Source organism: Globicephala melas, chromosome 13, assembly GCF_963455315.2.
Source record: "Globicephala melas chromosome 13, mGloMel1.2, whole genome shotgun sequence".
NCBI classification, from domain to species: domain Eukaryota; kingdom Metazoa; phylum Chordata; class Mammalia; order Artiodactyla; family Delphinidae; genus Globicephala; species Globicephala melas.
In genome coordinates, this window is record NC_083326.1 from 58,093,079 (window position 1) to 58,106,117 (window position 13,039).

The window sequence follows — 13,039 nt, forward strand, 5'->3', positions numbered from 1 at the left end:
AATTGTGAAATTTTTTGTTATAGTTCTGTGAAAAATGCCAGTGGTAGTTTGATAGGGATTGCACTGAATCTGTAGATTGCTTTGGGTAGTAGAGTCATTTTCACAACGTTGATTCTTCCAATCCAAGAACATCGTATATCCCTCCATTTATTTTTTATTATCTTTAATTTCTTTCAGCAGTGTCTTATAATTTTCTGCATACAGGCCTTTTGTCTCCTTAGGTAGGTTTATTCCTAGATATTTTATTCTTTTTGTTGCATTGGTAAATGGGAGTGTTTTCTTATTTTCACTTTCAGATTTTTCATCATTAGTATATAGGAATGCCAGAGATTTCTGTGCATTAATTCTGTATCCTGCTACTTTACCAAATTCATTGATTAGCTCTAGTAGTTTTCTGGTAGCATCTTTAGGATTCTCTATGTATAGTATCGTGTCATCTGCAAACAGTGACAGCTTTACTTCTTCTTTTCCAATTTGGATTCCTTTTATTTCCTTTTCTTCTGTGATTGCTGTGGCTAAAACTTCCAAAACTATGTTGAATAAGAGTGGTGAGAGTGGGCAACCTTGTCTTGTTCCTGATCTTAGTGGAAATGCTTTCAGTTTTTCACCATTGAGGATGATGTTGGCTGTGGGCTTGCCATATATGGCCTTTATTATGTTGAGGAAAGTTCCCTCTATGCCTACTTTCTGCAGGGTTTTTATCATAAATGGGTGTTGAATTTTGTCGAAAGCTTTCTCTGCATCTATTGAGATGATCATATGGTTTTTCTCCTTCAATTTGTTAATATGGTGTATTGATAAATTGCATTGATAAATTTGCATATGTTGAAGAATCCTTGCATTCCTGGAATAAACCCCACTTGATCATGGTGTATGATCCTTTTAATGTGCTGTTGGATTCTGTTTGCTAGTATTTTGTTGAGGATTTTTGCGTCTATGTTCATCAGTGATATTGGCCTGTAGTTTTCTTTCTTTGTGACATCCTTGCCTGGTTTTGGTATCAAGGTGATGGTGGCATCGTAGAAGGAATTTGGGAGTGTTCCTCCCTCTGCTAAATTTTGGAAGAGTTTGAGAAGGATAGGTGTTAGCTCTTCTCTAAATGTTTGATAGAATTCTCCTGTGAAGCCATCTGGTCCTGGTCTTTTGTTTGTTGGAAATTTTTTTTTTTTTTTTTTGCAGTACGCGGGCCTCTCACTGTTGTGGCCTCTCCCATTGCGGAGCACAGGCTCTGGACACGCAGGCCCAGCGGCCATGGCTCACGGGCCCTGCCGCTCCGTGGCATGTGGAATCCTCCCAGACCAGGGCACGAACCCGTGTCCCCTGCATCGGCAGGCGGACTCTCAACCACTGCGCTACCAGGGAAGCCCTGTTGGAAGATTTTTAATCACCGTTTCAATTTCAGTGCTTGTGATTGGTCTGTTCATATTTTTTTATTTCTTCCTGATCCAGTCTTGGCAGGTTGTGCATTTCTAAGATTTTTGTCCATTTCTTCCAGGTTGTCCATTTTATTGGCATAGAGCTGCTTGTAGTAATCTCTCATGATCTTTTGTATTTCTGCAGTGTCTGTTGTTAATTCTCCTTTTTCATTTCTAAATCTATTGATTTGAGTCTTCTTCCTTTTTTTCTTGATGAGTCTGGCTAATGGCTTATCAATTTTGTTTATCTTCTCAAAGAACCAGCTTTCAGTTTTATTGATCTTTGCTATCGTTTCCTTCATTTCTTTTCCATTTATTTCTGATCTGATTTTTATGATTTCTTTCCTTCTGCTAACTTTGGGGTTTTTTTGTTCTTCTTTCTCTAATTGCTTTAGGTGCAAGGTTAGGTTTTTTATTTGAGATGTTTCCTGTTACTTAAGGTAGGATTGTATTGCTGTAAACTTCCCCCTTAGAACTGCTTTAGCTGCATCCCATAGGTTTTGGGTCGTTGTGTCTCCATTGTCATGTGTTTCTGGGTATTTTTTGATTTCCTCTTTGATTTCTTCAGTGATCACTTCGTTATTAAGTAGTGTATTGTTAAGCCTCCATGTGGTTGTGTTTTTTACAGATCCTTTCCTGTAATTGATATCTAGTCTCATAGCGTTGTGGTTGGAAAAGATACTTGATACAATTTCAATTTTCTTAAATTTACCAAGGCTTGATTTGTGACCCAAGATATGATCTATCCTGGAGAGTGTTCCATGAGCACTTGAGAAAAATGTGTATTCTGTTGTTTTTGGATGGAGTGTCCTATGAATATCAATTAAGTCCATCTTGTTTAATGTATCATTTAAACCTTGTGTTTCCTTATTGATTTTCATTTTGGATGATCTGTCCATTGGTGAAAGTGGGGTGTTAAAGTCCCCTACTATGAATGTGTTACTGTCGATTTCCCCTTTTATGGCTGTTAGTATTTGCCTTATGTATTGAGGTGCTCCTATGTTGGGTGCATAAATATTTACAATTGTTATATCTTCTTCTTGGATCGATCCCTTTATCATTATGTAGTGTCCTTCTTTGTCTCTTCTAATAGTCTTTATTTTAAAGTCTATTTTGTCTGATATGAGAATTGCTACTCCAGCTTTCTTTTGGTTTCCATTGCATGGAATATCTTTTTCCATCCCCTTACTTTCAGGCTGTATGTGTCTCTAGGTCTGAAGTGGGTCTCTTGTAGACAGCATATATATGGGTCTTGTTTTTGTATCCATTCAGCCAATCTCTGTCTTTTGGTGGGAGCATTTAGTCCATTTACATTTAAGGTAATTATCAATATGTATGTTCCTATTCCCATTTTCTAAATTGTTTTGGGTTTGTTATTATAGGTCTTTTCCTTTTCTTGTGTTTCTTGTCTAGAGAAGTTCCTTTAGCATTTGCTGTAAAGCTGGTCTGGTGGTGCTGAACTCTCTCAGCTTTTGCTTGTCTGTAAAGGTTTTAATTTCTCCATCAAATTTGAATGAGATCCTTGCTGGGTAGACTAATCTTGGTTGCAGGTTTTTCTCCTTCATCACTTTAAATATGTCCTGCCAGTCCCTTCTGGCTTGCAGAGTTTCAGCTGAAAGATCAGCTGTTAACCTTATGGGGATTCCCTTGTGTGTTATTTGTTGTTTTTCCCTTGCTGCTTTTAATATGCTTTCTTTGTATTTAATTTTTGCCAGTTTGATTAATATGTGTCTTGGCGTATTTCTCCTTGGATTTATCTTTGTATGGGACTCTCTGTGCTTCCTGGACTTGATTAACTATTTCCTGTCCCATATTAGGGAAGTTTTCAAGTATAATCTCTTCAAATATTTTCTCAGTCCCTTTCTTTTTCTCTTCTTCTTCTGGAACCCCTATAATTCGAATGTTGGTGCGTTTAATGTTGTCCCAGAGGTCTCTGAGACTGTCTTCAGTTCTTTTCATTCTTTTTTCTTTATTCTGCTCTGCAGTAGTTATTTCCACTACTTTATCTTCGAGGTCACTTATCCTTTCTTCTGCCTCAGTTATTCTGCTATTATTGATCCCGTCTAGAGGATTTTTAATTTCATTTATTGTGTTGTTCATCGTTGCTTGTTTCATCTTTATTTCTTCTAGGTCCTTGTTAAATGTTTATTGCATTTTGTCCATTCTATTTCCTTGGATCATCTTTACTATCATTATTCTGAATTCTATTTCAGGTAGACTACCTATTTCCTCTTCATTTGTTAGGTCTGGTGGGTTTTTATCTTGCTCCTTCATCTGCTGTGTGTTTTTCTGTCTTCTCATTTTGCTTATCTTACTGTGTTTGGAGTCTCCTTTTTGCAGGCTGAAGGTTCGTAGTTCCTGTTGTTTTTAGTGTCTGTCCCCAGTGGCTAAGGTTGGTTCAGTGGGTTGTGCAGGCTTCCTGGTGGAGGGGACTGGTGCCTGTGTTCTGGTGGATGAGGCTGGATCTTGTCTTTCTGGTGGGCAGGTCCACGTCTGGTGGTGTGTTTTGGGGTGTCTGTGGACTTACTATGATTTTAGGCAGCCTCTCTGCTAATGGGTGGGGTTGTGTTCCTGTTTTGCTAGTTGTTTGGCATAGGTTGTCCAGCTCTGTAGCTTGCTGGTCGTTGAGTGAAGCTGGGTGCTGGTGTTAAGATGGAGGTCTCTGGGAGATTTTCACCGTTTTATATTATGTGGAGCTGGGAGGTCTCTTGTTGACCAGTGTCCTGAAGTTGACTCTCCCACCTCAGAGGCAGAGCCCTGACTCCTGGCTGCAGCACCAAAAGCCTTTCATCCACACGGCTCAGAATAAAAGGGAGAAAAAGTAGAGAGGGGAGGGAGGGAGGAAGGAAGGAAGAAAGGAGGGAGGGAGCAAGGAAGGAAAAAGAAAGAAAGAAGATACAGTAAAATAAAATATAATAAAGTTACTGAATTAAAAAATAATTATTTAGAAAAAAAAAGGGACACATAGAACCTTAGGACAAATGGTGGAAGCGAAGCTATACAGACAAAATCTTACACAGAAACATACACATACACCCTCACTAAAAGAGGTAAAGGGGAAAAAAATCATAAATCTTGCTCTCAAAGCCCACCTCCTCAATTTGGGATGATTCGTTGTCTATTCATGTATTCCACAGATGCAGGGTACATCAAGTTGATTGTGGAGCTTTAATCCGCTGCTTCTGAGGCTGCTGGGAGAGATTTCCCTTTCTCTTTGTTCTCACAGCTCAGAGAGGCTCAGCTTTGGATTTGGCCCTGCCTCTGCGTGTAGGTCGCTGGAGGGCGTGTTTTTTGCTCAGACAGGACGGGGTTAAAGGAGCCGTTGATTCGGGGGCTTTGGCACACTCAGCCGGGGGGTAGGGAGGGGCATGGCGTGCGGGGCGGGCCTGCGGCAGCAGAGGCCGGCGTGACGTTGCAGCAGCCTGAGGCCCGCTGTGCGTTCTCCCGGGGAAGTTGTCCTTGGATCCTGGGAACCTGGCCGTGGCGGGCTGCACAGGCTCCCCGGAAGAGGGGTGTGGATAGTGACCTGTGCTTGCACACAGTCCCCTTGGTGGCGGCAGCAGCAGCCTTAGCGTCTCTCGCCTGTCTCTGGGGGTCCGTTCTTTTAGCCGCGGCTTGCGCCCGTCTCTGGGATCCGCGCTTTTAGCCGCGGCTCACGTCCGTCTCTGGTCCATGCTTTTAGCCGCGGCTCGCGCCCGTCTCTGGAGTTCCTTTAAGCAGCGCTCTTAAGCCCCTCTCCTTGCACACCAGGAAACAAAGAGGGAAGAAGAAGTCTCTTGCCTCTTCTGCAGCTCCACACTTTTCCCCGGACTCCCTCCCGGCTAGCCGTGGTGCACTAACCCCTTCAGGCTGTGTTCACGCCGCCAACCCCAGTCCTCTCCCTGCGCTCTGACCGAAACCCAAGCCTCAGCTCCCAGCCCCGCCCGCCCCGGCGGTTGAGCAGACAAGCCTCTCAGGCTGGTGAGTGCCGGTCAGCACCGATCCTCTGTGCGGGAATCTCCCCGCTTTGCCCTCCGCACCCCTGTTGCTGTGCTCTCCTCCGCGCCTTCGAAGCTTCCCCCTCTGCCTCCTGCAGTCTCCGCCCGCGAAGGGGCTTCCTAGTGTGTGGAAACCTTTCCTCCTTCACAGCTCCCTCCCACTGGTGCAGGTGCCGTCCCTATTCTTTTGTCTCTGTTTTTTTTTCTTTTGCCCTACCCAGGTACGTGGGGAGTTTCTTGCCTTTTGGGAGGTCTGAGGTCTTCTTCCAGCATTCAGTAGGTGTTGTTCTGTAGGAGTTGTTCCACGTGTAGATGTATTTCTGGTGTATCTGTGGGGAGGAAGGTGATCTCCGCGTCTTACTCTTCCGCCATCTTCCCAGCCAGTAGCCGTTTTGACTCCAGCCACAGCTGCAGAGCAAAACTAAATTATATTTGCAGGGAATTAAATGATCCTTCAGAGATCTTAGTTTAAAACTGCTTAGTTCGTTAAAATGTATTTATGGCTTTAAAATTTTCCTTCTTCTGGAATTTACACACATTCTCCCAGAAAAAGTAGCTGATCAAGGAAAACTGTTTCATCCCAAGGAGTGAAAATAAAATTAACAGTAAAGGAAGAGCTAACTAGTTATGATGCCACTTTTTTTTCTTTTGTCTTGCAAAATACTCCTCTGTTAGGTTAGGTCCTTACCAAACAAGGATATATCTAGAGGAGGCTCTGCCTTCTTCCTGTGTTCCCTTTGCCTGTGACTTGCTGGAGTCTGGTCAAAGTGCTTTTGGGGCAAACAGCTGGTGCCCTCAGCTGGAACGTACCCAGTAGTATTATTGAATACATGTTCTTTGTAGGAACTGGAGCTTAAAATATTGATAAAGAAATGAAAGTATTCATACTCTCCTCTAATCTAATCTATTATCGTCTATAGTGATATTTTATTTTTTAAAAGCTCAAAATGCAAAACATGAAATACTGTCAAGTAATCAATAGAATATTCAACATTTTAAGTTTCATTTAAAAAACTTTCAAGAAAGAGCCAGTGAATTCAATTTACATTTTAAACTATTTAATAGAGGTATTTGTTGTACATGTGGTTTTAGTTTTAGATTTTTTAGAGAAAAAAATTTCTCTCTGGAAACATTTAACCTGAGTTGGAAATGAAATCTGAACTAAAGGTTTTAATCCACCAAATAATTTTCCTCAAAATATAAATGATGATTCCCAACTGAGGAGTTCCCCAAAGTTCAGGACTCAGTCCCAGGACAGGAATGAGGGAAAACTCCTTGTAGGTCAAAAGCTGTGCTGAAGTCATAGGATTGCACTTGTGGGCCCTTAATTAGAGTGAGTTTTCTCAAACAGCCCCAGAAGGAGGTCTGGCTGCTCAGGCAGTTTTGCTTTACATCAGCTGTTTAGGAAAGAAGAGAAGATAGTGTTAAATTTTGCTAAATGACATAGGTAGCACAATAGGAACAAAAATAACTTCTTGTGGTTTCCAGATCAAAATCAGAAGAATATTTTTCTACATAAGTGGCTTCAGTGATAGCAGAATTCATAGAAAACTATTAATAAACAATGTTAAGGTATAGTGACTTAAAAAGTCATAAAAGGGATTTTTATTTTATTAACATTTGTATCAATTACTTGGAACATCTAGAATGCATAATTTAAATCCAAAAAGCGATGTGAGAGGATAAGACACATTTTTATCCTCTAAAATGATTACTGACCCCTAAAATGATTCCCAACTTGGGGGTCATCTGAGAAGATGTTTCTCAGTGAAGTCATCCAGCTTCCTGTACATCACATCTGATGTTCTCGGAGTCTTACCTAGTGATTACCTTATATGCGTAGATTATTTTAATTTTTCCAAGAATTCCTAGGAATTTGAAATAGACTTTCTAAAATGGTAAAGGATTTATCACCCAAGCCATGTATTTTTCTTCATCCCTATTCTATATCCACATGAACTAAGACTTTCCCCAGTGGCAATGCCCCTTAAAAGTGAATGAGCAGAGCAGACGACATACGCACCAGGATAGCCACCAACATAAATGGGATTGTTGGTGTCAGCAGAGGTAGACTGGGTGTGTAGACTTTCAGCTCGAACTGCATTCCCATCGACAATCAGAACCACACGATGTTTGCTTTTGTTTGCCTGAAGTGTGTGCCATCTTCCATCACAGAGAGTATTGGGAGCACTGGGTTCGTATGTGGCTGTTATCCTACCAGCACCATTGTTAACGTGAAACAAGAGCTAAACAAACAATAGACACAAGCAAATATCTTGGTGAATTTTTCCCTATTTAAGGAAACCAGTCCATTCACATAATGTTCTTGGAGTGGAAAACATCAGAGCATTCTTCTAAAAAGGAGGGCTAACTATGAAAAACAAACAATGGTTTTGAAAAATAGCCTCTTAAGGATTCTGATGCTATCCTATGCCCGAGGTTTCAGAATGGAAAATGCCCACCTCCATGGGAACAAGCCTGAGCCACGATCTTAGCATTGCATCCTCAGATCAGTGCCTCATTTTCAGCACAAGAGTGCATGGGTTTACTGAGGGTGTCAGTTCCTAGAAGTTGCTATAGCACCTGTGAAGGAACATTTACTAACTCCCTTCTGACAAACCATAGATGCTCTACTACAGCAAGTGGTAGCACGAAAAACTGGAGACCTGCAGAAGGTGAGAGGGAAGAATTGTGACTATCCTGTTGTAAGGTTCTTATGCTATATGTGAAGCTACTCATTTCAAGGTAGACTGTGACAAATTAAAGAGATATACTGTAAAGACTTGGGCAACCACCAGAAATATTTTTAAAAGAACAATAAATAATAAGCTAATAATAGAAGTAAAATATACAGTACGTCAGAAATTACATTTTTGCAACTTATACTTATGATAACATTTTTCAGATGTCACATAAAAATGTGCAAATGGGGCTTCCCTGGTGGCGCAGTGGTTAAGAATCTGCCTGCCAAGGCGGGGGATGCGGATTCGAGCTCTGGTCTGGAAAGATCCCACATGCCACGGAGTAACTAAGCCCATGAGATGCAACTACTGAGCCTGTGCTCTAGAGCCTGTGAGCCACAGCTACTGAAGCCCGCGCGCCTGGAGCCCGTGCTCCACAACAAGAGAAGCCACTGCAATGCGAAGCCCGCACACAGCAGCAAGGAGTAGCCCCCGCTCGCCAGAACTAGAGAAAGCCCACACGCAGCAACAAAGACCCAACGCAGCCAAAAATAAATAAATAAATAAATAAAATAAAAAATTTTTAAATGTACAAATGGATAAAAAAATTTTCAGAATTCTTTTGAAGTACAGCTAAGAAAAGATGTTGGCTATAAGCCACAGTGCAGAGCATCAGCAATAGGATGTAAAGGCACTTTTGTTTCAACATGAAGATGACATAAAGGGGGAGAAGAGGTGAAGGACTTGTGACTTTATTATATCCTCCCCACCCCCATTCTAGGATATCCTAGGGGCCAAAGTCCCAGTGGGGAGTAAGTAGGGAAATGCAAGAAACAAGCTAATAAGTTTGGGAGAATCAAGAGACTTGTTCCTTGCCTTCTAGGAGGCAGTAAGTAGCTCAGGAAGAGTCAAGCATCATAGTCCCACAACATGAGTTGACCACAGTGCAGTAAAAGTGCATTAGGGGGAGAGAGGACCCGAGAGACCACCACCTTGACTCCCCATGTCTGATGAGTGGTATAGCAGACCTTCCCAAGTTCTCATCTGGCCCTCTGGGGATAAGGAAGTTATAGAAAACAATTATGTTTTTGTATTAAAAAAATTAGACTGTTATGCATCCATCTTATGGAATACTCTGCAATAAAAAGAAATGAACTGTCTTCGACATTCACAACAAACCTGGATGAACTGCCAGGAAATGAGACAGTGTAAAAAGCCAATCTCAAGAGAATACATACTACATGACTTACTTTACGTAACAGTTGTGAAATAACAATCAGAGCGACAGAAAGCAGATCAGTGGTTGCCAGGGGTGAGGGAAGCAGGGAGAGAGTCGGCATGGATATGAAGGTGGTGGCTTGAGGGAGCCTTGTGGTAATGGTACCACTGTCCTGATTGTGGTGGTTACATGAAGCTACACATGTGATAAAACTGTGAAGAGCTACACACACTCTGGTAAACACGTATAACTAGCGTAACTGAATAACCTCTGTGGATTGAGCCAATGTCAGTTTCATAGATTTGATATACTAGTTATGCAGGATGCTAACCCTGGAGAAACCTAGGTGAAGGGCGCACAAGGACCTCCCTGTACATTACATTGCAGCTTCTATCATCTATAATGATTTCCAAATAAAAAGTTAACCAATATTAGGGAGAGTGGGGCATTAGGTTGGTAACTTACTTTCAGATGGTTTTCAGGGCAAAAAAAAGTTTTTTGTATTGTAGTTGCAGTTTTGCTTTACATTTTAATTTCAAAAATATAAAAGAAATTATTTTTAAAAAGCTTTTTTAGGATTATCTATTTTTAAATATTAATCAGCCTTTTTCTCCATTCCACTAAAGTGAATAATTGGAAATTTGGTTCTAGATATGTCTACTGTTTCTTAACTGCTCTACTGTTTCTTAACTGCTCTGTCTCTGACACTGGGGTGAGGCGGGGGGACCCCATCCAGATTAAGCACCCACCTTGCCATTTACAATCTCTAATCCGATGGCATCCACTTTGGCACTGCTGATCCCCAGGAGGACACCATTCTCTGAGGAGGTACGAAACTCCAGCGTAATGTTCACATCTGATCGTACTTTGTAGCCTTCTTTGACTGAAAAACCAAGGAAGACCCCCAGTTGGTGGTGAGGCCTGCCCTGCCCAGGAAGGCCCAGGCTCAGAATGGCCTCAGGCTGGGCTGGCTGGCTGTGCATTTGGGCTCCTGATGAGGGTCAGGAGAGCTGGCTCCACCTCTTTCTCTGAATCCGGCTCCACCCCCACCAGCAAGTCATTTCCAACCCCCGAGCCTCAGCTTGCACCCCTGTAGGATGAAGCTGACTAGAGCTGAGGTAGGCACATCCTCCCAGCTACAGCCATACAGCCATGTGGGTAAAAAAAATCACAAGGGATTTGATCCGTGTAACTCCATCACCATCTATCCAGGAAGAATGCACTTTATTTTCCCAATATCTACTTACTGGGTATGTCATTATTTGCTGAGTATATTAGTCGGAGTCCACACTAGGCTTTTTTTTAATTGAATGAATTTTTCATTCAGGTGATAAAAAAGCTGAGATAGGTTAGGGATATTAGCAATAGCAGGCAGTTGTTACCGTGCCCAGGGCTGAAGGAAAAATGGGAGAAGGTGGTGCTACTAGATCTTGGAAGCACAGAGTGAAGGAAGGAAGCCTGCTGGCTTTCCCCTCCTCCCTCCCAACCTCAGTCTTCCACTAGAGCCTTCCTGGAAGCCAGGGCAAAGGAGCCCAGAAATTAGTTCTCTGTGATAGAAAAAAGAACAGGGCCAGAGAAGCACGGTTCTGAGTGCGAACAGGAAGTTAATCAGCAAATCAAACATCTAAAATGGGGAGAGAATGTAAGATATATTACAAGGGCTAGTTCTAAGCCTTGAGGACTTTACATTCTAAGGCATTTTAGAGATTTACATTCCTCTACTTATAACTGATTAACATTTCAACAACCTAAATGGGGTTAATTTCTTCATCAAATCTGACTCACATTTGGCTGGCTGGTCCAGACATTTTATGCTACTGATTTTGCATTCAAAGGTCCTGATTAACTTGGACAGGGGAATATGCCTTATGTAAATTTGGGGAAAGTACAGAGGAAACCAGCACCACATGTTGCACTCCGTCTGGAGTGGCACCACCCCTGGTGGGAGGAAGCCACCTGGATAGCATAAGAGGTGAGAAGGCTTTTACGCCAGAAGCTGAGAAACCAGAATACACTAGAACATTTCACGAAACATGGTCTTGCTGCAGCTTGTGCAGTGGGTCCTGTCCTATCATATAGTTCTTGGACCCATATCATCTTAGGAGTGCAGGTGCGTCCCAGAGATTTCTTTCGAGATTGTTGATTATACATACCAAGGGCTGCATACCCACTTCCTTCAAAGAAAGTTCCTTCCTGGGCTGCTGCATAGCACCTGTTTACTGCAAATGCAGACACTGGGCTGTCCTTGTCCAGCTGTTTGCTGTTCACTGTCACCTCCCCAATGCAAGCAGGGATGCTGTGGGTGATCTAAGCCAAATGATGCAGGAGTAGATGATGGTGAGGACAGTGAGAAGGGCAAGCACAAATTTTCCCTACACGTCAACAAAACACATTAAAATACTGCCTTTCGGTTTTAAAAATCTAATTGCCACAGTACTTCACATGAATGTCTAACTTAAAGCTACTACAATGTAGTAAAAGGGTTTTATATTATTTTGAGTAAATATTGTGGAAATTAAGAATGTGGGGTAATTAAGAATGTGGGGTTTTCTAATCTGCAAATACAAATTTGCCAGACTTTCCTGCACTGTACTGGGGCTAAGTGGCTGTAGAAAGGGAACTGTTTGTTAACTAACCAGCAGGAAGGCTGGTTGGGCTTCAAGGAGGAGCTCCAACACACAATCTAGGAATGTGGATTGAAAGGCTTGCATCTTGCAGCCAAGCCCTGGGCGCAAACAAGATAATTTAAACATAAATATATTCCTCCACAAAACAAACACAACCACAGTAAAGGCAAAATGGGCCCAGAGAGAAAATGCTGCTTACATTTCCAATGTTCCTGGCCCTGTACTCGGAGGGAAGGCCTCCTAGGTACAACTTTCCTTCCACATCCAACGTGGTAGCATCTCCCGCCGTGGTCACCATGGGCGATTCCTGGCCGTCAACTGTCATGAAGCCCTTCCTTTTAAAGTACTCTGTCTTGACCTAGAGCGATGTGAAAACATGCATAATTTCTAAGGAATCTGAGAAATAGCAGTAATAACCTGAATGAAATCCTAACGGTATGGCTCAGGTTTTCACACAGTTGGTGTTGAGAGGAGGCTGAGCCTGGAGCCGGTTGGAACACAGCATGCTCCAAAAACAGAAATATAGATCAATGGAACAGGATAGAAAGCCCAGAGATAAACCCACGCACCTATGGGCAACTAATCTATGACAATGGAGGCAAGGATATACAATGGAGAAAAGACAGCTTCTTCAATAAGTGGTGCTGGGAAAGCTGGACAGCTACAGGTAAAAGAATGAAATTAGAACACTCCCTAACACCATACAGAAAAGTAAACTCAAAATCGATTAGAGACCTAAATGTAAGACCAGACACTATAAAACTCTTAGAGGAACACATAGGAAGCACACTCTGACATAAATCACAGCAAGATCTTTTTTGATCCACCTCCTAGAGTAATGGAAATAAAAACAAAAATAAACAAACGGGACCTAATGAAACTTAAAAGCTTTTACAAAGCAAAGGAAACTACAAACAAGACAAAAAGACAACCCTCAGAATGGAAGAAAATATTTGCAAATGAATCAACAAAGGATTAATCTCCAAAATATATAAACAGCTCATGCAGCTCAGTATTAAAAAAACAAACAACCCAATCCAAAAATGGGCAGAAGACCTAAATAGACATTTCTCCAGAGAAGCCATACAGATGGCCAAGAGGCACATGAAAAGCTGCTCCA

The 13,039-nt window shown here is 42.0% G+C and overlaps 1 protein-coding gene across 2 annotated transcripts in view; it reads right to left on the reverse strand.

The window, feature by feature from the left end:
- Positions 1-1,155: 1,155 nt before the first annotated feature.
- LAMA1 (laminin subunit alpha 1) overlaps positions 1,156-13,039 on the reverse strand; it is a 164,990-nt gene continuing 153,106 nt past the window's right edge. Inside the window, exons 59-65 of one of the 2 annotated variants that reach the window (XM_060311142.2) lie at positions 12,119-12,277; positions 11,446-11,599; positions 10,042-10,175; positions 7,416-7,638; positions 6,081-6,789; positions 5,634-5,800; positions 1,156-5,153 (exon numbers count right to left, since the gene is read on the reverse strand). In XM_060311142.2, the coding sequence (XP_060167125.1) occupies positions 6,629-6,789; positions 7,416-7,638; positions 10,042-10,175; positions 11,446-11,599; positions 12,119-12,277 (831 nt within the window). In that variant the 3' untranslated portion in view covers positions 1,156-5,153; positions 5,634-5,800; positions 6,081-6,628. Of the gene's footprint in view, positions 5,154-5,633; positions 5,801-6,080; positions 6,790-7,415; positions 7,639-10,041; positions 10,176-11,445; positions 11,600-12,118; positions 12,278-13,039 lie in introns of those variants that run through there. The other variant, XM_060311143.1, reaches the window with a different exon arrangement.